Source organism: Triturus cristatus, chromosome 4_2 (genome assembly GCF_964204655.1).
Source record: "Triturus cristatus chromosome 4_2, aTriCri1.1, whole genome shotgun sequence".
In the NCBI taxonomy this organism is placed as follows: Eukaryota; Metazoa; Chordata; class Amphibia; order Caudata; family Salamandridae; genus Triturus; species Triturus cristatus.
In genome coordinates this window covers 253,454,434-253,481,730 of record NC_140586.1, presented here as the reverse complement: position 1 = coordinate 253,481,730, position 27,297 = coordinate 253,454,434, and the positions used below count along the sequence as shown (strand labels likewise).

Below are 27,297 nucleotides of genomic sequence, written 5' to 3'. Positions count from 1 at the left end.
TATGTGAAAATGATTGTAGAACCTGTCTACATTCAGTCTGCTGATGGGCAGTGAGGTTGCCTCCAAGGGTCACTCCTTCAACTGAGCCATCTTCAGGGTTCTGAGACAACAGGTCTGGGAGAGGGTCACTCTCTTCCTCCTGTCCCTCATCTGTAGCCATGAGCAAGCCCATGTCTGCCCTGTCAACATATGCTTTAAGCCTGTTAACATGGAGTACCCTGTGGGGACTCCTGGGAGTTCCTAGGTCCACCAAGTAGGTGACCTCTCCCTTCTTTTCCAGGATTGTATGGGGTCCAGACCATTTGTCTTGGAGTGCTGCTGGGGCCACTGGCTCCAACACCCATACCTTCTGTCCTGGCTGATACTCAACCAAGACAGCCTTTTGGTCATGCCAAGCTTTCTGTAAGGCCTGGCTTGCCTCAAGGTTTTTAGATGCCTTCTCCATATACTCAGCCATCCTGGAGCGGAGACCAAGTACATAGTCCACTATGTCTAGCTTAGGCTTTTTGAGAGGTAACTCCCATCCTTCCTTCACCAAACACAGTGGGCCTCTCACAGGGTGCCCAAACAACAATTCAAAGGGGCTGTAGCCAACTCCTTTTTGTGGGACCTCTCTGTAAGCAAACAGAAGGCAGGGTAGAAGGATATCCCATCTTCGCCTGAGCTTTTCAGGTAATCCTTTGATCATACCCTTTAGGGTCTTGTTGAATCTCTCAACAAGCCCATTGCATTGTGGGTGATAAGGGGTGGTGAACTTGTAGTTGACACCACATTCCTTCCACATAGCTGTCAAGTATCCTGACATAAAGTTGGTACCTCTGTCAGATACTACCTCCTTAGGAAACCCCACTCTGGAGAATACTCCCAGCAGGGCCCTGGCCACAACAGGAGCTGTAGTGGTCCTAAGGGGAATTGCCTCTGGGTACCTGGTGGCATGATCCACTACCACCAGTATAAATCTGTGCCCAGATGCAGTGGGAGGATCCATGGGACCCACTATGTCTATTCCCACTCTTTCAAAGGGAACCCCCACCACAGGTAGTGGTATCAGGGGGGCCTTTGTTGTGCCACCTGATTTGCCACTGGCTTGGCAGGTAACACAGGAGCGACAAAACTCCTTTGTATCTTCATTCATATGAGGCCAGTGAAAGTGAGGGACAAGTCTGTCCCAGGTCTTGTTCTGGCCTAGGTGTCCTGCTAAAGGAATGTCATGGGCCAAGGTAAGAAGGAAGCCCCTAAATTGCAGAGGTATAACCAACCTCCTGGTTGCACCAGGCTTGGGGTCTCTAGCCTCTGAATAAAGGAGCCCTTCATCCCAATACACTTTATGGGTACCTTGAGCATTCCCAGCAGCCTCAGCAGCAGCCAGCTGTCTGAGGGGTTCAAGAGAGGGACAGGATAACTGAGCCTGCCTCAAGTCAGCCCTTGAAGGTCCCCCTGTCCCCAGAAACTCAACCTGATCAGGTTCAAGCTCTTCAGGGACAGTTCCTTCAGGGTCCTCTAGATCAGCTTCCTGGGAAGGCTGATCATCACTCTGAGGCAGGGGGGAAGGCACAGCCTTGACCCTCCTGTTCTTCTTCTTGGTAGGTGCTTGGTCCATTGTTCCAGGATCCAAGACCTGAGGTTCAGTGAGGCACTTTTTGGCCTGTGACCTGGTCACAGCAAGGACATGTGATGATATACCTAACATCTCTGCATGAGTCCTGTACTCCACTTCTGACCATAGAGAACTCTCTAGGTCATTGCCCAACAAACATTCTACTGGGAGGTCTGCACTAACCACAACCCTTTTGAGGCCAGTTACCCCTCCCCATGAGAAGTTAACAACTGCCACACTGTGTGAAGTAGTGGCATTGCTGGCATTGGTCACCAGGTAGTTCTCACCTGGTATGTACTGTCCAGGGTCCACAAAGCCTGGTGTCACCATAGTGACACTGGCACATGTGTCCCTGTAGGCTTGAGCCACTTTGTCATTAATTAAAGGAGTCTGTCTGTACTTGCCCAGGTTACTGGGGCTCACAGTCAGGGACAAATCAATGTCCCCATCACAGATCAAGACTGCCTGTGTAAGGGTTCTGTCTAAGTCAGAATCTCCTTCAGTTCCCATAGTGATTCCCACTACACCCTTTGTCTGGGGACCAACACTGCTAACAGTAGTACTGGGAGCAGGTGCCTTAGGGGCAACAGTGTTGGGGGCTCCACCCTTTTTGCAATCACTAGTCCAGTGAGTTGTATTTTTACAATGATTGCACCAGGGTTTCTTTTGACCTTCTTTCTTCTTTTTGGACTGTTGGGACCCACCCTCCTTAGTAGTAGTTTGGGGCCCTGTTGAAGACTTCTGGTCTTTAGGTTTCTGATCTCCACCCTTTTGGTCTGTTTTCTTCTGATCACCCCCTTGGCCCTGGTTCTGGTTCTTTTGCTTAACCCTGGTTCTGACCCATTTGTCTGCCTTCTTTCCCAATTCTTGGGGAGAGGTCAGATCAGAGTCAACCAAGTGTTGATGCAGTTGCTGGTTTTGACAGTTATTTAAAATCTGCTCTCTCATCATCAAATTATACAATCCTGTAAAATCAGATACCTTACTTCCCAGCAACCAACCCTCCAAAGCCTTAGTGGCACATTCAATGTATTCAGACCAGTCCTGAGTCTGTGTCTTTTGGGTGTCTCTGAACATTAACCTGTACTGCTCAGTGGTTAAGCCTAACCCATCAACTAGAACACTCTTCAGGACTCTGTAGTTTCTGACATCCTCTTCTCTAACAGTGAGGAGTCTGTCTCTGCCTCTTCCTTCAAAGGAGAGCCAGAGGATTGCTGCCCACTGGTCTTCAGGAACCTGCTGTACTTTGCAGGCTCTCTCAAGAGCAGTTATCCACTTGTGGATGTCATCCCCACTTTTGTAGGGGGGCACAACCTTAGACAGGTTTCTATTGTCGAAAACCCTATCTTTGTCCTTAGGGACAATGCTGCCACCAGTGGGTATAGACCCACTCTCTTTATGCTGTCTAGCCTTGCTAAGTTTCTCTTCCATCAGGGCTACTTCTAGCTCCTGCTTCCTGATCCTCAGCTGGGCCTCTTGCATCTTGGCCTCATGTTCCCTCCTCTGAGGGGTGGTCATCCTTCTCCTGGAGTGACCTTGAGAGCCTCTAGAGCCATGGGAAGCATTGGAGTCACCTGAGCGATTCCTTTGCCTTCCAAGCCCTGTGTTAAGTCCACTGGGGAGATCCAGTGGGTTGAACCCACTGTCAGTCCCCAATAGCCTTGGTTTAGCTGGGCCAAGTATAATACTTGGCACTGGGCTAGTTCTCCCTTCATCCTCACTACTGTCAGTATCCTTTTCACTCTCATCCTCTGTGGTAGGCATCCCATCTAAGGGGTGACTATTGGAACTGGGTACCTCTGTAGTATCTTCAGAAGGGGGGCCTCCTGTTCCTGACCCTAAGGGGGCTAACTGGGAAGCTTTCTTGAGTGCTCTCTGATTCTCATCATTCTGTAAGAGCTCTCTGAGCTCAGCAGAGTTTGGGTTCTTGGGCTGTTTAAGGCCTCTAAGAGTTGCCAAATGCCTGAGCTCATTCTGGTTAAGGGTAGCAAAGCTGGATGGTGCCCTCTGGGGGTCACTCTCAACAGAGATGGGTACAGTGGACCCCTCTGCCCCGGCCATTGCTCTTAAGTGTGGGTGGATGTGTTGCAATCTACCTACACTTGGGTTTACCTACTAAACCTATCTAGTAGTTGTAGTCAGGGTGTGCTACTCCCTTTGCTCTACAACAACTAAGTTCAGTAGAACTTATGTATATCTAATCTTGTTTTATATGTACCTACAGGTACCTATGTGATCTTTCAATTGGTAACCAAGAGATTACAATGGTAAAACACAGCAAGCTCAAATCCAACCGCTGCTCACCAATGTGAGAAGTTGGCCTGGTATATGCTGTTCACTAGTTCTAGTGACCACCTTGTACCATGCCAAGCAACCCTTATGGTGTGGTTGTAAGTCAACCTTTTCGGACTAGCTGCCCTAGTGGTAGCGTAGGCTAAGCAGTCTTTGAGGCTAAACTCGTGAAGCGTGTTAAGCAAGCTGTTTTACCAATAGTAACCCCCTTTTATACCAATGAAAGGACACCACACAGATATATATTCAAAATATATATGTATTTATTTCTCAAAGTAACCCCTAGTCTCTTTATGAGCACAGGAGCACAAATCGTCAAACAAGATTATCACCTAATACACAGAAGTTGCACTTTATATGGATAGGCCCTGGTGGCCACTCGAACCATATACTAAAATAGTGGTATAAGTACCACGAACAGAAAAGGGAAAAGGCCTAGGGCCTCTAGAATCGCTGGGCCTACAAGGAGCTAACGTCAGTTAGTGACCAGGAGGTCCACGGGTGGCGTGTGCAGAGCAAATAGTCACACGCGTGCTCCCATAGGTTTCAATGGGTGCGTAAAAAGTACAAAGTTACTGCAAAAGGAATCTTCCGGATGACCTAGGAACTTAAGATTTGGAACACAGGCACTAGAGATGTAATACTACACTTGGGCACAGGTGTGCCAGCTTTACCTCACCCACAGGAAGCGGGTGCATAGGCCTCAAAGTGCGTCGGGTTTCTTCTATCTGTTCCGTTGAGCCTGGGACAAAGATGCTGCAGGCGGTCGGTCGGGAAGAGATGCAGTGGGTCCAAGAGTGGATCGGAGATGTTGAAGACCTGTAAGCAGAGGGGACAGTGTTCACAGTCACTAGCCAGTGACCAGCGTGGCACCAGGTGGGTACCAGGCGATGTCGGGTGCAAACAGGTGATGAGGGGTAGCTTGTCTCCGCAGCCACGTGGTCCCTGAAGGTCGACGACGTCCAGGAGTCGGCTCACGAGCTGTCCCACGCAGGCTCTCGCTGTCGGCGGTGTCGGCGACTTGATCGAAGCAAACAAGCCTTGGCAAAAGCAATTGCAGGAGGATTCGGAAATCAGCTGTTGGTTCTGACCAGCAAGGTCAGAGGGATTGCTCCTTTGGAGGGGAGCAAGGGCCAGTCTGGAGCAACCAGACCAGCGGTGTTTGTCGTAGATTTCGTCGCCAAGATGGCCACTAGCCAGCGGGCCAGCAACCGGTTAGGCGCGTCGAGTGGCAAAATGCAGAAGGGCCCCACGCAGATCGTGGAGATGCTGGAGGGCTCACCTTTGGTGCAGATGCTGCTCGAGGGTTGGGCTTCTCAGGACCCAAAGCACAACTTGGAGGGAGCCTCGGTTGTTGCACTGGTCAGCTTGTCGTAGTCGTTCCAAGATGGCTGGCTCCACGTGTCTCGGTGCCTCCACGGGTCTCCTCTTTGCAGGGACTGTGGATCGGGCGGTGAGAGGTCTGGAGGTCCAGGTCTCGTCAGTCTCTGGGCTCGGGCTCCGGCGGGAGGCGGCGGCAAAGCAGACGGTGATTCGCTGGATGGTGCTTGCGTTAGCAAGGTGGTCACTCCCTGACCACAGGGGAGATTTTCTTCAGTCTTCTGTGCAGCAGAATGTCGAAGTTCCCGTCTTCTTCTTAGTTTCAAGTTGATTCCAGGATGTCTGAAGTCTTAGGACACAGCTCCTACCTTTAAGCGGATTCTAGGGGCCGGACTACCTGCTAGGTCCCTCCCTAAGGGTGGGACCAGGAAGGGGGGTGGTTACACCCCCAATCCTTTGTCCAGCTCGCCCCAGGCCCGGGACTGGTGTGCCCCAGGACCGGTTTGAACTGGCATATGCACCGAGGCTCCTTGTGAGCCACAGGCATGTCTGGTTTCTTTCAAGCCCTACCTGACCAATACACAAAATCCTGTCTGGGGTGGTGCACGCACCTCCCCTGGCAGGAAACCCTTTGTCCACACCTCCCAAGCTGGAAGGACTCCCAGCAGCAGGAGGGCAGACTTGTGTCTGTGGTGGCAGCATCCATTTTGTGGAGCTGAGGCTATGTCTGATTTTACCCGGGTTTCAGGTACTGTACATGTCGTGTCCCTCTAGAAGGGTGGAATGCTAACCCCGTCGCCAGAATTGGCGAGGGGTTAGTATTCCAATTCGTATGACACCTTACTCGACATGTTTTGATAAAGCCAAACCAAAGATAGCATTTAACCGCGAGGTTCATAATGCACTTAAGAGTATATGGTATGACGATATCTGGAAACAGTAGAAGGAAGTTGTTCCGACCACTGTAGACAGGCTCAGCTCATGCCAGAGCACCATCTCACATGGAACCAAGCACTCTGCCTTCAGGATTGTTAAGGCCTGCTATAGGAGTGACTTATAGGTTACCAGGTGTCCCATTTAAGGTTAGGTATAGGTATACTACACCTAAGTAAGAGGTGATTACACCAACTTACCCCAGCTGAGTGATCAGCCAGTTGTGTCAAATCGTTAGGCCAAGCCTGGGGTGGCATAATACATGCTGCAGCCCTTGGCAGGCCTTGGGTACACCAATGCCCTGGGTACCTAGTGTACACTGGTACAGGGGCTGACAGGGTGATCCACTTCCAATTGGTTATGCACCTAGGGTGCATAGTTTTAGTTTAGTAGAGAGAACAGCAGGCTGGGGGTCTGATTGGCAGGCCCACAGCCTCAATATGTCAAAAACCAGTGAAGCAAAAAGCAAAAATTTGGGGTGACCATAGGATAGCAGACCCTACTCTCCTACAGGTGTACAACTAGGAATCCTGTGGTCGGATCTTGGCTTCCCTGCATTTCAAATTGTGTGATGCGAGGCAGATATGTTTGTTCGCCTGTGCTTTGCACGAATAACCAATCATGTTGAGTGCTGTATTTCTCTCAACGCTTGTGTTGTTAAGGAGTTGGGCGTCGCATAATATCAGAGTCCCGAGTCACCTAGCGTGGTGAAATTAACTATCAGGGGCAATAAATAGTAGAGAGGTACAGCAATGTGGCAGGTGAGGAGTATAAACTGTGCTACCCAGCGTATTTTTACAGCTGGCTCTTCGCCATGCTCCAGGGTGTGTTGGCATCGCATGGCCTCTGCACTCTGAGCCTAGCACGCCACAAGCGCGCCACCAATGCTGCCTCGTGTCACGTGTGACACCGTCAGCCAGCATGTCTACATCTGAGTTTTTGAGCCCACCTTTACACAATGTTAAAATGGTAACTACAGTCGACCCATCGAAGCTACAAGCCTTTGTTCGGTTGTCTAAAAGGCCATGACATTAACCTTTTAGCTACGCATTGTCCTCAAGTGCCTGCCCTGCCCTGCCCTCCACCCGGGTTCTAGGCCCCTGCCAATCCACTCCCGTGAGGTACTTCAAAACAGGAAATGTCACCCTTCTTGTTTATGCCTACATTACCCCCCATACTACCAAGGAAATGACTGTGGGACTCATGTTAGGCGTGACGAGATCTTAAGAACCCAAAACCTGGACATTATGCAAAAATAGAAGAAGGACTAACATTTTACATTACCGGAGTGATGCAGAATGACCGCTCTCATCAACATAGGAACACAGAAGCGGCACTGGGAAAATAAAGACAATTTAATCTGTAAAACCAGCATCATACCTGTTCATTAAATTGCTTACTTATAACAGCTGCTATCTAGCACAGCTTTAGAACACCTAAAAAAAAAAGTGCCTCTCTGTTTTCTCACTACAATAACCCACATACCCCCCACTGGATAAATGCAAGTCCCCCAACCCCTAAATAGAAAGTCTCCCCCCATGTGCCCCCAAGAGGTCAGAGACCCTCAACTGTGCGTTTTCTTTTCTTTTTTTTTTTTTTTTTGCATATTTATATAGCGCGAACTCGACCCGAAGGTATTGGAGCTCTGTATATGAGCACCGTATTTACATTACACATTCAGGCACGGGGAGATTACGTGATTTGCCCAGAATCACAGGATGTGGACGCGAGCTCGAGGCTCGAACTCTAGTTTCCAGCACCAAAGTCAGCAGTCTAGCCGGCGGACCACATCCTCTTCCCTGGTTGGAGACCGAGCCCATCCTGGCCCTCTTCAGCCTGGGCCTTTCCCAGCTCTCCCCTCCACAGCCTACGGGCTCTCCCAGTGCCCCACCCTCCTCCACTGAAAACCTCAGGCCAGTCCAGGCCTGATCACATCTCCACTGGCTCAATGGGGGAGGGCCAGACTCTGAAAGGATCCCAAATTCTGCAATACAATGGCTCCTGCTTCCTCCTCCCGCCCCTTCCTGGACCAAGAAGAACCCCCCGCATGTGTAGTGCGGGGGCATGTGTATTGGGGGTGTGGCGCCTTACCTCGGACTTGAATGTTACCGTTCTTGCCATGAGTGGCGTCCTGGGTACCTCTGACTCTTCCTTTCTCAGGCTAGTAAGAAAGGGCCGCTCCTTTCGTCAGCCCCCTGATGGGGAGTGACCGTCTGCCAACGCCCCGGGGCCTTCTCACTCTTTCTCAACTAAGCCCGCCCGCCTCGGGTTCTGGTCTTAGCTCTAGTATGGGGTCACCCCTCTCCCCGCTGTGTGAAGAAACGTAGGGGTTCCTCCTCTCGCCTGAAACCCCCGGAGGTCTTTCCTTGCCCTGCTGGCCTCAGAAGTTCATATTTCCCTCCACTTGCTTCAGCGCTAAGTGCACGCGCACCAGTGGCCGCCTCTCAGACAGGCGCACAGGAAATGCAGGCTAACTAAGTGAATGGATACAGGGGGGATACAAGAGGAAACAGAGAAGGGATGACTAGAAGCGCATTGGAAACAACCGGACGGGAGACGCAGACAGTAGTGCGGAGTGCCAACAAGAAGTTGTTGAAGTTAAACACAACACTCTGTGCCATATCAAAAATTAAAATCAATGACGTGCATGCAGCAATGCGTGTAGACCCGGCCCTGATAATTATGTGCCGGTGCTAAGCACCGGCAAGCCCCGGCACAAATTAAGCACGGCTTGTACTGGCCTTCAATCACATGCTGTGCATGGCTGACCGGGCTATCTTTGGTATAAGCTCACTCTTTCTTTAAAGCTAATGCTGGCAGTTTACCGTCCGCCTGAATTGTTGCTAATAATGAAGCAATAAAATATTTCCAACAAAAACTCTCCATCTGCAAAAAGTCTTTGCTCTCAAGAATAGTGTAATTTGAGGGTTTATCTCCTGCAATAATAGCCTTCTCTGCGTTAGCTCCCTCCTGTTCGAGCTGCTTCTTCATGCGCTGTGGATACATTCTAACCTTTTGTTAGATAGAAAGATAGAAAGAGCCTCCAAACAGTTCAGCAGTTTTTTTTTTCAACACCAGGACCCCTTTTATGAGAAAGGGATTTGTACAAATCTTCCTAAATTAATATTTTAAAAAGTGGTTTGTATCTAGCACGTTCCTAAGAAATAAAATCAAAATTTGAATCCTCTAAAACGTATACGGGTCTGAAAATTTGACTTTACAATGTTGTCTTCCTGAACCTGGCTTGGAAGTGCATGGCGTGCCAATATTTTTGTATATAGAGGTGTAACGTCTGACTTTAAGATTTACTCTTCACAGCCTGCATTCTTTCCTCACTTCAAAATTAACGTAGTGTTGAAAGTTCCACAATTTATATATAGCATTGGTAACCTTGTGCTCGGAGTCATGTAGCCGGTGGCTTTATGGAACTGAGCTTAAAGTTGTGTGCTCCAGCGTTCTTAAGTGCTCGCCCACCTCTGGAGGTTTCATGGCGATGAGCTGATACAAAGGAGTCTGCTCATCTCAACTACCCCGTGAGACGTTAATTAAATAACCAAGGTTTTATAGCCTTGTAAAAAGAAAGAAAGGGCCTGATGTATCGTAGTTTTATCCATTATGTGTCTATGGGAAAATGTGTTAGTACATGTGGCCTCCGTGCTCTTAAATGCTGGCTGAGAGAGTCTCAAAGAGTTGACGTGAATACAGAAAAAAATGCCCTCCCAACTTTAGGCTTAGAAACCTCGGTAGGATCAGCACTTCTAGTTCAGATGGACACTATCCTCATACCCCCACATATCTTCTGATGTGCTTCTTAAGCAATAAAGGCGCCTGCTCAGGTGCACACTGATGCACCATAAACGGTTTTAAATTAAATGCTGGCTCCAATAGACAGCCTGTGCATAGTGTACAGCAGCTATATGACAGAACTTGATGGCCTGTAAGGCAATTCTTGCTGCAGCTTTGTGAATATATTCGATGATTGTAATGAGAACCTTGGGCAGGGCCATGTACACAGCATTAATGTAATCCGGTTTGAACCAGTAATTGCTAAGATGACCATTTTTACCTCTCTATATTAAGCAGTATGATGCCGTCGTTGCGTTAAACTAGACCCTCATTAAACTCAAAATCAAATTTCACTGGTAGAGTTTATTATGATCTCTGCCATAACTGGGCATGAGCCCATATCTCCTCATTAGGTCAGAAGTTGCTCTGTCCACCCTTAATTGCCTCTGTCTTGTATAAGTTGAGCGTCTGCCATGGAACCCTCATCAACTCCCTGACAACTCTCATTGATTGCTGCAGGCGAGTTCCCTGACCATCTATCTGATCCAAACGAAGCATTATGTGGGTATTGGCCGCATACATTTAAAAAAACAGAAGCCACAAATACAAAAGAGCCAAGGTTCTAAGTAGATATCTAGCTGATGGGCCAACAGTGAGGTGCCATTGTTGGAATTTGGGTTGTGAAGTAAATGGTGGAAGACAATTATTTTGAGACCGATGAGACAATGATCCCAGCCTTCAAAAAGCCAGTCGGCGAATGCCAACTTCTAGCAGTTTACCCTGGATTATGGGTTGATCAGCAGTGTCAAACACTGTTTAAATAACAGAGCGGGATCGAGGCGCCAACATTGCTGCCAGTTGGAGTGTTTGTCTTTGAGTTTCATTGCAATGCATGCACACAGTTACAACCGTTTAAAAAAGGTTCGACCAGTGTGTATGACCCCACAGGTGAGTACTAACGCTGGTTGACTTTAGTGTCTGTGACAAGAAACGTTACCGTTTTAATGTATAATTCAACACATAGCTGCAGTGTAGGGCAACTAACAACATACAGCCGTCCTTATTCACGAAGGTATTAAATTAGCCACACTTGGCTATTTAATTAGATTCCTAAGTAAAGTCTCCGAGTGACTGGACATATTTGCAGATACTGCCTTATTTCTAATGATGCAGGAGTATCCATGTGCCCTTGAGCAAGGTGTTACTTTGACTGATCTTACTACCCTGGGGCTTGCATTCTGCAATCAGCTAGTATGAAGAGCGTTTATAGAGTTGGTGGCAGGGGTATCTGCCGTAGAGGAACTTTAATAAGCACCATTAGCTCCTACTGTCGAGTAGAATATATAGATGACCTATGCACAGTCTAATGCTAACAGCGTTCAATGAAGTATTGTAATAAATGACGTAAAAAATAAAATCTTTAAAAGAACTCTACCAAAAAATTGTTCCATAAACAAAGTAGTACGTAAGGTGCCTTCACCTCATGCTCTGCTGTTCAACTTTAGGAGCTTGGTGAGGTTTTAAATGTGCTTGGCGGCGAGAGTGGATTTGGTAAAAACGATTGAATCCTCTTTGATGGTGGAAACACGATTGTTTTGGTCTGTTTTTGCAGTTTTGTCCAGCATCAGTTTCAGGTTGCACAAAAGAATATTTGTTGCGAGCTTTGTAGAAAAATAAATATTCCTCCTATTGATAAAATTCAAAAGTAATTATTCATGTTGTATGCTAACAAAATATCCTGTTCGTTTCTTTCAGAAAATGGTTCCTAGAAAAGCTGAAGCCAGAAGGTAAGCCCTGCTTTTCAACACATTGTTTTTACCTCAATGTTCCTCGTCTTTAGTTTGTTTCAAACAATTACTCTCCGCCTGTAAATAGTTGTCCCCACACTGTAATCAATTAGGAGTGGGGGCTGTGATCCATAACCAAGCTGAAGAATACCGGCCCCAGCTAGGCCCGCAGAATACAAGGGTTCGCTCTCCTGTAACGAAAACTAGAAGGAAGTTGGCATGGAAACTGCAAATACAAAGACAAAGTTTATTAACCCTTAAGGGTGGTCCTACAACCTATACAACACTCTTCAGTATTGCATAGAGTAGCACAAAGAACTTGCGTACACGGTCCCCTTTTATACACAACAGAGGGGCTCATAAGTGGGTGGATACAACATGAGGCAACAAACATTACCTTTTATGGACATTTTCAATACAGAATCAATATGTGGGCGGAGTTGACGATCTCCTGAGCCCGCGAAAACATGGTCAAACAAGGACTAACTGATAACAGATGTGGTCAAGTCTGGGCATGCGCCAGACGAACAAAGGAGCTATTTATAGACTGTTACTAGGCAGATTACAAGAGCAACTAGCGAAAAGGAAGGACTCTTCTCGTGCAAAGCACGTGGAGACATGACAATACAAAATGGAGTCCAGACATTAGTCAACATAAGACAAGAAACATGTTCTAAGGAAGGAGAATTCATGTCTTTAGTAAATGCTTAATCATATCGCCGTTTTAGTTTTCAACAGACGGCCCTTTCAGCATTTACTGAAGACATTCGGCTTATTAGGATAATCATCATATATGTCAATTTTCATCATCTCTTCCACCTCCTTGTTCAAATGTTTCTGATAGGTGACATTGGCAATAGCCTTTTTACCAGGAATACAGAATGACACACATAGAGAACAGAGTAAAGGACCACACTGGACACAGATGCAACAGGAAAACAGAACTGCTACAATAATGCCGAGACCAGTTAAAACCTTCCATCCCCATGTAGTGATCAATGCCCAAAACCATCCAGAAAAGGTCCAAGTGCCATTTTCTGTATGAATCTCAGCTGCGATTTTATGCAATTTATTAATAGCGTTATAAACTGATGGCGTATGGTCAGGAATGAACACACAGCAACTACTTCCGATAATTTTACATGCTCCACCTCTATCAGCTAACATAACATCTAATACCATACGATTCTGTAATGCAACCATTCTAGTAATTTGTAATTCTTCCGTAAGATTCCCAAGAGCAGTAGCGGTCTGATTCGTCACAGCCTCTACAACTCTTGTTAATCTACGAACCTTCCTACTATTTAGAGCAGCTCCAACAAAGAAAAACAATCCTAAGTTAAAATCAATATATTGCTGTAAGCTAGTGTCAGTTTGATCAACATCATCAATGGATAGAGTACGTTTATACCTATTTACAGTCACATTATTCAACAACTTCAAATCTTTAGGATAAGATGCAGGTGCTAAGAATACAGGAGGTAATAAAAACGCTACATAACATACTCCGGACCAGCCGGCTGGTAAGCGATAATGACCCTTATTCCCACATACAAAGTATGTATTATGGGAGGCTAAGAAAGTACTATTATTTAACCCATCTATGTTCAATACAATAATGCAATCGCTAACACCAACAGGAATATAACCCACACTCTGGACACACAGGTCCGCTTGAGCTTGCGCCACTTGAATCACGAATTGTTCCTTCCCTGCAGTGTCTCTGGTGTTCGTGAAAATGTAGGGGATCGATTCATTGTCTGGTCGATATTCTTCCCATTCCCATATTGTCCCATTCGCTTGTGGATAGCCATCTTTATCTTGATGACATTCCCTATTAAGTCTGAAAAGTAATCGTCCCACTGTGGGTTTCCGTGTGGCGAAAAGCAAAGTGTACCATGCTCTACAAGAGCCATTATGAGAGAAAGGAAGAGGTATGAACGGCGTTCCTCCTTTCTTCTGATGAGCTGGCATCATACCACATATCCAACAGTTCGTAGCATTCGTAGCAACATGGGTATGATGCAACATCTGGATAAAAGTGTTATTCAAATAAGACTGACGATGCTTCAATTCTTGATACGGAAGGGTATAAAAGTAGTGCTCCTCAGGCACTGGAGTGGTCAAAACAAGCAACTCACGGGCAGGAGTCACATCCTCAACAAACCATGTGGTTATACCAACAATAGCTACAATGATAATAAAACTTGTCGCACAAAGAATCTTCTTCTTTTCCATCTTGTAGTAAAAAGTCAATATCTTCCTGAAACTAAAAGGGTTGTCAGAACTCTTCCCCTTAGGCAGCCGTTGATTTCTTCACCAGCGGGCCAAGACGGGTGTCACTACACTAATGCAGGGCTGATCCCCCCCCCTTGCCTCATTGGCTCTCCGTTTCACTAACCTAAGGGCCGTTCTGACAACGTCTTTGGATAAAAAAATCACTTCCTCGGTCCAAGGTGATATCTTCTTCCTCCAGGAATCGCTTGGTCCGGGAAGAGCTCCTCAGTGTCATTCGGTTCCACAGCACGGTCTTTCTTCGCAGTCAGGATTTCTCGATGGTCGGTCAACACAGCAGGCTCCACCAATCCAGGCGGCACTTTACGACAGTGCAAGGAGTGGATCCAGTTCTTCCGATTGGAAACTCGCACAGCTGTCCTCGTTGCGAGCTAGACTTGCTCAGGACCAACCCATCTCGGCTCCAGACTGATCGTCCTTTCGAACACCTTGATCATAACCTGATCGCCAGGTCGGAGGTTATGACCTTCACCTGTGGACCGATCAGGGAGCGCCTCTCGAACCTGTTGATGAATAGAAACCAAATTATCCGTTAACTGTGCCAGATAATCACTCATCATTACACAAGGTACATCATACACTAACTGCGGTTTTGGTGGACCCCAAATATTCATTGGGCGTCCGAACACAATCTCGTAAGGTGTGAGACCGGTCCGAGAATGCGGTATCGATCTAATTGACAATAATGCCAGCGGTAAAGCATCTGGCCAAGTCAAAGAAGTCGAAGCTTGGATCTTCGCGATCTTAAGCTTCAAAGTACCGTTATATTTCTCAACCAATCCCGCAGACTGTGGGTGAAACACTGCATGGAACTTCTGAGTAATGCCTAGGCCTTTCAGGACATACTTGATAACATCTGCTATAAAATGAGGTCCGTTATCACTCCACAACAACCTACAAACACCATATCGAGGGAAGAACTCCTTCAATAGCATCTTGGCTGTAGTCATTGCAGTATTGTCTTTCGTAGGGTATGCCTCAACCCATTTACTGAAGGCACAAACCACTACTAGAACATACTTCAGATTGTTACAGCGCTCAAGCTGAATGTAATCCATCTGCAAAACCTCAAAGGGTGCAGTAGGTGGTGCAAATCCTCCTGCTGGAGTTCGTGTACCCTTTCCTGGGTTGTACCTCAGGCAAATCATGCAGGTCTGTACTACCCTCTTCGCCGTACTAGCGATCTCCGGATGCTCCCAAACTCGTGTGAGTAATTTGACAATTGCGGAAGCTCCGACATGCGCTAGTCCATGTGCCATCTGAACCATAGGTTGTACGAAAGCTGTGGGTAACTTCCATTTATCCATCTGCTTACTTCTCCAACACCCTTCGTCATCTAATTCTCCATCATTGGACCACTGTTCCCGTTCCTTATCGGAAGCGGTTCTCTGTATCTCCAGCACTTCTCTCCTAGCATCGTGCCATCTTTCTGCCTGTGACTTCACAACATACATTGCAGTAGCATCAGGCTGCATCGCAGTCTCTCGTGCCACCCGGTCTGCTAAAGCATTCCCTTCTCCAACTTTATCAACCACCTTCTTATGGGCACTACATTTAATTATAGCAATCTTCTTTGGATATGTTAATGCAGTCAAAAGGTTGTGAACTAACTCTCCATACATTATCTGTGCTCCATGTGATGTTAGAAACCCTCTCTCCTTCCAGAGTAGGCCAAAATCGTGCGCTACTCCGAAGGCATAGCGGCTATCTGTATAAACATTCACACACAATCCTGTACTGAGCTCACATGCTCGTGTTAATGCTATCAGTTCCGCTGCTTGAGCTGATTTCTGCGGTATGCGTGCTGTCTCCACTATTGTTTGTAATGTGGTAATTGCATACGCTGCTGAAGTCGTACCATCTGGTAGCTTCAGGCATGATCCGTCCACCCACAGTTCTCCATCTACATCTGTAAAGGGCGTATCCTGGAGATCAATACGACCCTTTGTCTGTTCCTCAGTCACAAGAATACAGTCATGTGCTTTTCGCGCTTCGGACTGAGTTTCCGGGAACGGCAACAATGTGGCTGGATTTAACGTTGCACACCTCTTTAACGTAATATGAGGAGCCAAAAGCGTCAACTCATATCCCGTTAAACGAGCACTGGTCAAATGCTGCGTCTTTGTCTGATTAAGCAGGGCATCCACAGCATGGGGAACTAATACCAACAGTTTGTGAGATAACACGATTCCCTCGCTTTGGCGTATTGACACAGCTGTCGCCGCAACCGAGCGAAAACACCCTGGTAATGCTCGGGCAACAGGATCAAGTACAGCCGAAAAATATGCACAAGGGCGCTGCTTGTCGCCGTGCATCTGCACTAAAACTGATAATGCACATCCATCTTTCTCATGCACATACAGTGAAAAGGGCTTCGTATAATCAGGGGTGTACCTAACACTGGTGCTGAACAAAGGGCTTGTCGTAATTGCTGGAAAGCAATTTCACACTCATTTGACCAGGGAAGAGGAATCGGAGTGTCTTTTGTCAAGAGTGCTAACAATGGCTTAGCTATGTGTGAAAACCCCAATATCCATTGCCTACAGAAAGAAGCAAGACCCAAAAATGCACGCACATCCTTCTGTGTGGACGGTACTGGTGTGTCCAAAATTGCTTGAATACGATCTGGTGTAAGTGCACGCCCCTCCTTAGACAAAAGGTGACCCAAATAAGTCACCTTTGGTCTACAGAATTGCAATTTCTTCCTCGACACTTTGTGATTGTGAGATGCCAAAAAGGAAAGCAAGGATAACGTACACTTCTCACACAACTCAGGAGTGTCGGCCGCCAACAAGATGTCATCGACATATTGTATAAGGGTAACACCATCAGGCAGAACAAAGGAATCCAATTGTCTTTTCAATGCTTGACTATAAATACTAGGGCTCTCTGTATAACCCTGAGGGACTCTACAAAATCTATAAGACCTATTATTCAAAGTAAAACCGAAAAGGTATCGGCTATCAGGATGAATAGGAATCGAAAAGAAAGCATTTTTCAAATCAATAACTGAAAACGTGGTCGCCGTTGGCGGGACCAAAGTAAGTAACGTCGTGATATCAGAAACCACTGGATACTGAGGTATCACTATCTTATTCACTTCCCTTAAGTCAATGATAAAACGATAAACCCTGGTATCGGTATCTTTTTTCAAAATGGGTAAAATAGGGCTGTTGCAGACATTGTAAGGAACTTCCTCCACTACTCCCACCGTAATCAAATCCTGCACAATCTGTATGAGTGCCTCCTCCCCCTCCTGGGAAATACGATACTGAGGGAGTCGCGGTAATACAGCACCCTCCTGGACACTAATGTGGACAGGCGGAATCATCATCTGTCCCACATCAGTATCCGAAGTGGCCCACAAAGAATGAGGGAGGGAAGCTAATGCAGTATCCTCCGTAACCACACACATCCGGTCTGTCAGGGGGTGATTATCGTTTAAGATCACACGTACTCCAGTAGGGGAGCAGCGGATCGTAGCTCTGAAGTGCTTTAGCATATCAAGACCCATAATGTTATCGGGCGTGTTCGGAGCAAGCAAAAACGGACAGGGTGCAGAAAAGCGATCAACATGAAATGCGAGGGGTCGGGAAAGAGGGCTTCGAGAGAGTGTACCATCAAACCCTACCGATGTAACCATTAAGCCAGATGGGGGAGCCCTCGGAACCAATTGTTTGGACAGTGCACTGCGAGTAGCTCCTGTATCAACTAGGACCCGATCAGTAGAACCCAAAACATTTGCTGAAACATAAGGACCCTTCTGATCAATCGGTACTTCAACTGATTCCAACCCCCATCCAACGCAATCCTATGCATGCTGCGAATCATGGTACCCAGGGCGGTCATTCCCAGACATCTGATACTGGTGTTGCCGATCGATCAAACACATTAGGTCTATCTCGTTGCTGCACGTTAGGCTCAAAGCGAGCACGATCATTGGAATTCCCTCTGAAATTCGAAAAGCCCCCTCTACCTCTCGGTGGTCCCTGACCACGTCCCTGACGAGATGCATATAATACCGGACAATCTCTAGCCCAATGACCCGACTGTTTACAATACGCACATTGATTTCTATTAACATCTGACCGACCCGAAGGGGGACCATAGAATCCTCCTCTACCTCTTTCGACACCCCGACGAGGCGGACCATACACTTGTGCTAACATCACCTTAGTTTTCAAATCTTTCGATTTCTTCTCCTCATGCCCCTTCGCTTCTTGTTCCTGACGCTCATAATACTGAGCCATAGTCAGGAGGGATGCCGGAGACGAGGTAGACCAAGAACTTTCACTCGCTTTTAAACGAGCTGCTATTCCCGGTAATAAATTCGCCACATATTTATCGACAAAAAGATGTCGACCCGTATCATCCGTAAGTGACTGACCACTGAAATCATGAAATGTCTCCTCAAAGCGTGTAAAGAAGTCTGAAACTGATTCGTCAACCTTCTGTTTACACGAGGCTAACATATTCCAGTCAATCTTTTTAGGGGGGATAATTGTTTTCAATTTAGTCAAAATAGCAGTGGGAAGATCTAAAATAAGCTGGGGTGGTTTTTGCCCGGGTTTTCTCTCCCTATCCACATCCTCAATCTCAGACCATTTGGCCTTAAAAGCGGCTTGAGCATCCACCTTCCGCACAGATCGCCACATATCCGGTGGTAAAATAAGCCCAAAAAACAAATCTATATCTGCGAAAGTCATAGTACAAGAATTCAAAGCCCCTTCGACCTCTTCGTAAAAGGCCGCTGGATTCTTGCGGGGGTCAGGCAATGCATTCTTTAATGCCATAACATCAGCCCTATGCCAGGGAGTATAAACCCAATTATACACAAAATATCCCCTAGCATCGGGGGAAGATATATCTGAACTATTTCCTGCTCCTTTAGGAGGAACATACAAAGGTGCCGCCTCTCGCATCGGTTTAGCATGCACTAGTTCGCTCTTATCTGAATGGGAGGTAGATGATTGGTCGCCGCCGGTACGTGAATCCGATTGCTCCTTCTCCCCTGCCTTTAGGTGCGCTTTCTCTTTTAAGTTCAAACGCCGCGTCCCGCAATGCAAACAGCCGTCGGACCGCATCGGGTACCTTAGAGGGAGAAAAAACACCGTTACGTAATGCTTTAGCATCTGAAACTACAGCATCAGGCTCGAAAACATCAGAATATTTCCGAAAGGCAGTAATCACTTCATCAGAAAAAGTTGCCGCAAAATACAGCTTCTCTCTATCCTGCCAACTTTCCAAAGATTCCAACAGTTCAGCAAGAGATAACTTGCCTTTAAGTACACGCAGAGAAATTTTCCGAAGCTCACCCATATGCTCAACTGATAACATGGACCGCGTGTCTACCTTATCCGAAACCGATCCAGAATCCTGTGATCTCGGGGCGGACGCGCCAACATAAGGGGGCGGAGAGCGATCTAATAAATAAAAATCATCTTCAAGATTAGTAAGGACAGGATAAAGTGGCTGGCGGACAGCATATTGACCCGAGACTTGCAACCTACGCTCTTTCTCTTGTCTCTCCGCCAGTTCTCTTTCCTCCCGACGCTTCGCTTCCTGCGCTCTCACATGATCATTTTTCCGTTGCTCTTTATCAAACAGCGCTTTCTCACGTTTCTCTCGCTCACGCACTTCCTTTACCCATAACCGTACACATTCAAACATGTCTTGCCGAGCACGCCGTTTACACATACACTGTTCCACATACTCAATCTTACGCATATCAAACGATCCATACAAAGGCCATTGTAACTCAGGATCCTTTTTGGTGTATTTCCTCCACACTGTGCTGTACATTATAGAGGAAAGACCATGCTTCACATACATATCCCTATTAGGAGTCCCCTCTGGGGGGGCTGGAGCAGATTCCTCGAGATTTAACCGGTTTCCAAAACAGCAGCACCGCTTACGGAGTGCGCTAAAAGCAGGCATGCTCAAAAATAATGCAAAATATGCAGTATTATCAAAAATGGCACTTAAACTTTGCGCCGTTCAGATTTACACAACTCCGGAGAAATATCTCCACATTACCTGCCTATATGTGTTGCAACGCATATATTCTCACAGTAATCAATAAGACCGGTCATCACAAATCAAACTCAAATAGCCAACCCAGGCTTCAAAACTCGGAGCAAGTACCGTACAACGGTTCTTACCAATCAAGAGTGTCCAGATTCCAACTGCCAAGTTCCAAAATTCGCCCAAACGGCTGTCGCGGCAAACCGACAGAAGAGGTCTCAGTCGAGGACCGGCGCCACCCAGAAGGTCAGTTCGGAAGGGAAGGAAGAAAACCTCGGGATGCCAGGACTAAAAGACGCCGCTGGCAGTGATCACATCCCCGGCCAAATTCCTCACCTTCGTCACGACCAATCCTTCGAGCATCCGAGTCGCCGATGAGCTCCACGTGACGGGCGCCAATTGAAGAATACCGGCCCCAGCTAGGCCCGCAGAATACAAGGGTTCGCTCTCCTGTAACGAAAACTAGAAGGAAGTTGGCACGGAAACTGCAAATACAAAGACAAAGTTTATTAACCCTTAAGGGTGGTTCTACAACGTATACAACACTCTTCAGTATTGCATAGAGTAGCACAAAGAACTTGCGTACACGGTCCCCTTTTATACACAACAGAGGGGCTCATAAGTGGGTGGATACAACATGAGGCAACAAACATTACCTTTTATGGACATTTTCAATACAGAATCAATATGTGGGCGGAGTTGACGATCTCCTGAGCCCGCGAAAACATGGTCAAACAAGGACTAACTGATCACAGATGTGGTCAAGTCTGGGCATGCGCCAGACGAACAAAGGAGCTATTTATAGACTGTTACTAGGCAGATTACAAGAGCAACTAGCGAAAAGGAAGGACTCTTCTCGTGCAAAGCACGTGGAGACAGGACAATACAAAATGGAGTCCAGACATTAGTCAACATAAGACAAGAAACATGTTCTAAGGAAGGAGAATTCATGTCTTTAGTAAATGCTTAATCATATTGCCGTTTTAGTTTTCAACCAAGCGGCTAGCACAAGTAGGATTTAAAGAACTCCGATTTCGATGCAGAAGACCCAAGAGGGATAAAAAGGCACTGGAAACCAAGAAACTCAGGTCAGAATGGATCCCTAAAATTGAGTAAAAAGAGACCACAATTACAAATGCAATAACATAGAAGAGACAGGTGTGCATCTGAGAGAATGGACTAGAACAGCTTCTGGAACCATGAGATTCAAGTAGCGTCTGAGTTGGAGTAGGCCAAATATTACATCGTTCGTTTGCAACCCAGAGATGACAAATTTGTGATTTGGAACCCAGAGACCATGAAGCAGAGTTATTGTTTAGAATCCGAAATCGGGGACAAGACTAAATTTGCCATCCAGATATTGTGGCACAAACATTTGTAGACCAGAGTTTGTTGCAGATCTAGGATGCTGTCCATATTTCGGAGCCAGAGATGGGACCGAGACCAACCGCCTGATGGCAGATCTGCCCTCTGGGCCCTGAGACTAGATCGAAGTGGCACTGATGAGGTGAGTTTTTGGAAATAGGCCTGGAGAGACTGAGGAGCAACGGTCCGATTGGGGATCTAAAAACAACCTGGAGTACTTTCCTACAGTGGTGGTCAGTAATCGTATAACATACACCATCCTTTTCTCTCAAAGCTGCATTGGCAGTGAATCGATCTGTAACGAAGGCCATGTGTTGGCGCATGGGGAGCATTTTATAGTTTAGCAGTATGGATTACAATCCCATAAATGACGCAACACCTCTTTGCATTCCTGGGGAGACTTTTGTCTCGTAGAAGGTTGCCAGAACTTTGTTCTCGGTCCTCCTTTGCTAGCTTCCTGGATCCCATGTCTCGTCACAGTTTTTATTTTAATTTTATTATTCTTGGTAGTCTCCTAGCACTAGTGACTATGGGCCCAGCGCATTAAACGCACTCTTGAATAACTGAGGTTGTATATAATCCTGCACAACTCAAAGAAGCCGTGCCACAAGTAAACTTGGAATCAGCCAAAATGGGCATGTCCGTAACGGTGTAGTCTAATTCATTCTTGCTTCAGAGCGATATCTTCAAAGACAGAAATGTTAATTTGGCAATAGGTCGTCCTGTAATGCTTCCCTTCCTGGAGAATAGCCTAAGTCTGACTCTGGTCTCCCACCTTGCAGGTCTTCAAGCGGTGCTGTCATCATATGGGCGAGTTGGGGGTGAGCCCCAATGCAGTCCCCTTTCCAGTCCCTAATTGTGCAGTCTCAGGAGCGTTGTTATGGATTGTAGAACTTTGTTAGTAACAGTTTTGCAATATGTTGTTGCTAGCCAATGCCCAAAATAAATCAGAATCTATGCAATCATTCATCCTATACAAATAAAGACGTTTTTGGTGAAAAAATGAGGAGACTGTTGCTTAAGTCACTGTCCATGGGCAATTATAAAATCGTAATTTTCCAATGTACTTTCCTGACCGGTTGATTTATAAAGTTGGGCAGAATGTGAGTCTGTCATTCCACTGTGGTGAAAAATTATGTTGCAATGCGAGTTTTATGTCACTGCAGCAGACGTTTCTCCACCAAAGTGGCTTCCGCTGCCATAAGAGGAGCAATTTTGGGAGTGAAACCCTCTGACAGAAGTCAGCGATGGATTAGAATGTGGCCAAGAGGGATTACTAGTGGTGAGATTATTTCAAGCAGTCCCCCACCACATTTCTGTTGTTGTCAATCAATCAGGAGTTTATATAGCGCAGATACTCGCCTGTGAGGGTCTCAAGGCGCGGGGGAACTTTTGATCCGTATGGGCGTGGGAGTTCAGTCGAAGAGCCAGGTCTTGAGGCCCTTCCTGAATTGGGTCATCGGGGATTGCCTGAGGTGGAGGGGGAGGGTGTTCCAGCTCTTGGTGGCAAGGTAGGAGAAGGATCTTCCTCCAGTTCTGGTCTTGTGGGACGGAGGCCAGAGCAAGTTGAGCAGAGCAAAGTTGTCTTCCGGGTACGTGGAATGCAAGTCAGTGGTTCAGATATACTGGTCCTACGTCATGGAGAGCTTTGTAGGCATGTGTGAGGAGCTTGAAGGTGATTCTCTTTTTGATTGGGAGCTAGTGGAGTTGTCGGAGGTGTTGTATTATGTGTCTGCAGCGGGGATGTCGAGGACCAGTCTGGCTGCGGTGTTTTGGGTGTTCTGTTCTTGTTCTTGGAGATAAGAACAATGTACACTTTTAAATGCCGACAACGTCTTATTCTCTGGGATCAGTGAAATCTAAAACCAATATTTAAAAAAAAAAAAATACATTTTGGGAATAACCCCCTAACTGGCAGGACTAAAAATTAACCATTGCAAACGTAATTTATGAACTTGATACTGAAATGGGGAAATTAGAATGAGGGGGTAGGGCTATGCCAATTTAGATATTTGTTGGTACTGTAGTGAACTAACTATAAAGAACTATGTGTCAAATGATTCAAAATATCAAACGGCGACACACATCATCACTGACCAGGTACACAGAGAAAGGCATACGCTGCATTAGGATATAGCAATATCATATGTGTTTATTACGGAGGCCTAGTATTGTACATAATTGTATGTATTCATTGCTGTTCATAAGTCATTAATAGCCATCTTTTCTGTTTTTTACTGTCTGCATTGCCCCCATAAGACACCAACAGCACATACTAGATGGAAAACTCATAACATACATCTAACAGGACTCAAACACCACATAATTGGCTATCACAGTATCTAACGGTATTTGCTATCAAGAAAAAAAACACACTCCTCTCCCTACCCTTAATGCTGATCGAGCACAATCATGCACCCAAAATCCAATAAATGAGACATTGACATCTAATGAGAATGTTACCAATACACAGTACCTACCTGTAACACATCATCACCTCCTAAATCCGTATCCGTGATGGTAATCCAGTACCTATGTGAAAAGTCATTACACTGGTAAAATTGCTTTGAGGCCATACCAAGGGAAACAAGCATTTACAATGCAATGGTCTCGGCATTGGTAAAGTTAGAGCTATTGGCATTGCTCATGACATTATTTTTGTTTATGTTTTTGTTTTTAAAACATTTAAAGAAACGGCATTGTCATGAGCAATGCCAATAGCTCTAACTTTAACAATGCCGAGACCGTTGCATTGTAAATGCTTGTTATTATTACAAATCTGAAGTTGTCGATCACAGCTCCGCCGCGACTGTTAATGAACTGTGTGATCTTGCGCAGGCTACAACGAATTGTTGGAATAAACTCTGCCCCGGACAGGTCTAAGCGCGTGTTCTTTAAAGGCCGCTTAGCATTGTTGAAAATACCTGCTGCTCTTCCAAAGCGTGGTGCCAAAAATCACACTTCTGACCTTTCCCCCAAAGTTAACATGTTCCTTCGCACAAACACGTTCGTTTTAAATGCCTCAGGTGTGGCTTGAGGGGGTCGAGCTCGGTTTAGGGTCACCTGCGCTGCCCTTTCCCTTGTCAAAAAGTTTACATTCCATTAGAGGTAATAGTGCGGAGGAGCAGAGCAGATTAAAGAGGGGGGGGGGAGAGAACACATTTATTTCACTTACATCTCCTCGTGTTCGTGCAAGTTCAGACAGGGAAAACTTCAAAATACCTCGTTCACTTTAGGGTGATGTATGTTTTTTGGACATGTTAAGATGTTCACAGATTTTCATTAAAAAAAAAAAATACTGCCCGTCAATTTAGAAACACAAGGAAAAAAATCCGCAGGACAGAGAGTGTACACACCAGGCGGGTAGGAAGTAAGAAACAAAACATCTTCTACATGAGCTACCAAAAACCAAAGAAATGCACCATCCAGCCCTGTAAAATGCATATGTAAAATACAGATATTAGTCAAGGCGCAGTCGGGGTTGTATCCATCTTTTCCACTTATGTGGTTGAGAAAAATATACCGACTCGGCTACAGAACGGCGGCGGGAAGCGAGTTTGCGAGAGTCTGCGCACCTACGTTTCGCGGATTCGAAACGAAATAAAAGACAACTCGTGCCCGGTAATTTCCGTTGTGTGGTGAACAGCGCCCTCGGATCAATACACCTCGAAATAGATCGAAGTGTCGAGCACTGGGTTGCGAATACTTCCGTGCGACCTACAACCATGCCACAGATGCAGTGGGCTCAGCGCGCAAAAACTACGCAAATGCGTCTGCCCGCGCAGGCTCGTTTACCCCAGGCGGTAATCTCGGAAATTAGTCGTAATGTCTGCGTGTTGTTACCGCTGGGCCGTGAACTCTGGCGGCGTCGTTTGCGAAATGCAGATTAACGCTTCTTTTCTGGGTGTTTTTCGAGGGGTGGTGTGCCGGCGAGACACGTTCTTGCTACTTTCAAAACGCCATCCGTGCCTTAAAGTGCTGGGATGCCCGTGTGCTCTGCTTGGAGGCACTTTCGGTTTGTGTTGAGAGAGGAGGTACGAAAAAGGAGAGGGGGCAGAGAAACAAGCAGGAGTGTGTGAGACAGTGAGACGGCGCGAGACACAGGCATGCGGTGACTGTGTAAGAGAGGGCGAGGGAGGGAAGAGGGTGAAGGAGAGACAGAAAGAGAGGGCGGTTGGAAGATCTGCAGAGTGGCAGGTCTCCATTTGGATAACTCTCTGCACAGTACCAGGGCAGCGGCCATTAGCGGTGACCTGAAGGATGCAGCCGAGACTGAAGATTTGACAGCCAGACCCCAGGGCCAATAGGAGACCAATGATCTACAGAGCAGGCCACAAAGCCTCAGCCAGTTTGCAAATCCCCACCTTGCCCAGGAGGAACGCATGGTTAGGAACGGAAAACTAGAATTTCAGTGACCCATCCACCGACTAGCACCTCTGATGTCCAAAGCCTCGATTTACTCCCCAGTCCAGAGTCAGGGGACCATAAGCACCCCTAAAGCCTGGTGGGCTTCTAGGAAGGCGCAGGTAAGAACCAATGTGTTGATCAACGTTATTGGTTTGGAAAGATTTAAAACGTTTGATTCGCAACACATTTCTCCAAAACTTAGCCCCCGATACCAACCAAGCAATGCGAGAGGTCGCGAGTCCCAGAGTAAGAAGCGAGAGTCAGGGGACGGGTGAGGAGTAGGGTTTACAAACTGCCGCCGACTCGCACAATAGTGAATTGAAGTAGAAGAACACACCCCTTTGACATAAGGAAGCTTAACCACGCCCCCCCCATCCGTAAATCACACAAAATACATCCTGGTCGAGAACTTCAGCAGCGGAGGGAGTGTCGGTGGGCCGTGGCGTGGGAAGGTTTCCCGTTTACGTGCAAAGAAACACGAGAAGATGAGCTGGAAGTCGGGGAGAGGCAAAATGTTGTACTCCTCTTCTGATTGGCTGCAGTGTACTAAACGTAATTTCTTCCGGTCCCGTCTCCTAAGCCACGAGGAAAGAGCTTTAACAAGGGGGAAAGGCGTCCAAAGCACGGTGCGGATCCCGATAGCAAAACAAGGAGATCAGGTGAGGGAGCAACGCCGGGACACCACCGCCTTTCTCCGAGGCAGAGAAGAACTGCCTCGGAGAAACGCAGCCTCGGTTTCGGATTCGGGGGCGTGTTTCTTTTTCTCTCCTCTTGCCATTGGCTGGAGGAGAGAAAAACACGCCCTGCGAAAAGCAACGAAAAAACACGCCCCCCGATCCGAAAAGGACGGGGCTTCAACGGAGTGACTGGACCTCTTCTCCAGTAGCTGGCCAGCATTTAAGAGGCCAGCCAATGGAGAACAGGAGAGAAGAGGGGCGGGTGCAAGCCCCTCTTCTCAAAGTCACTCAAACTCATTAAATCTCGGAGCGAGACTGCGCAAGCGCAGCCTTCGCAGCCGAGACCTAAAAATGTACTCTATTCAAATGCCCATCGCATCTCTTAAAATGGCTCTTTTGCAAAGGGTAGTTTTTTATTTTAGTCCAGTGAGGACCACCTGCAGAGCATATCACCAGGGGCTTCTAGTGTAAAGGATCCAGCAGATTGGTAATAGGATTTCTGAGATGGCGTTGCTGAGTTCATTCGTATGGGCGTGGCTGGGAATGGTGTTGCCTTTTCTGCCCCATGTCCAGTCTGTGACAGAGGGGTACGAGAGAAGAAGGGGGCAGGACTAGTGGTCAGTGATGAGCGAGAACAATGTGCGATTAGTGACGACAAATAATGAGTGAAGAGGACCAGTCATTAAAGAGGATAAGTTACGAGAAAACATTGCCAAAAAGAGACTGAGTATTAAAGTAAAACCATCCACTGCCGAAGTCTTCAGAAACAGAATAAAGGCTACGAGTCTTTCTTTCTTAGATGATAACACTTCAC

At 46.7% G+C, this 27,297-nt stretch overlaps 1 protein-coding gene across 1 annotated transcript in view; it reads left to right on the top strand.

Annotated features, from left to right (window-relative positions):
* ITPA (inosine triphosphatase) overlaps positions 1–27,297 on the top strand; it is a 124,430-nt gene that overhangs the window by 78,780 nt on the left and 18,353 nt on the right. The window contains exon 5 of the mRNA XM_085601443.1: positions 11,684–11,715. Coding sequence (XP_085457569.1) covers positions 11,684–11,715 — 32 coding nt within the window. The remainder of the gene's footprint in view (positions 1–11,683; positions 11,716–27,297) is intronic.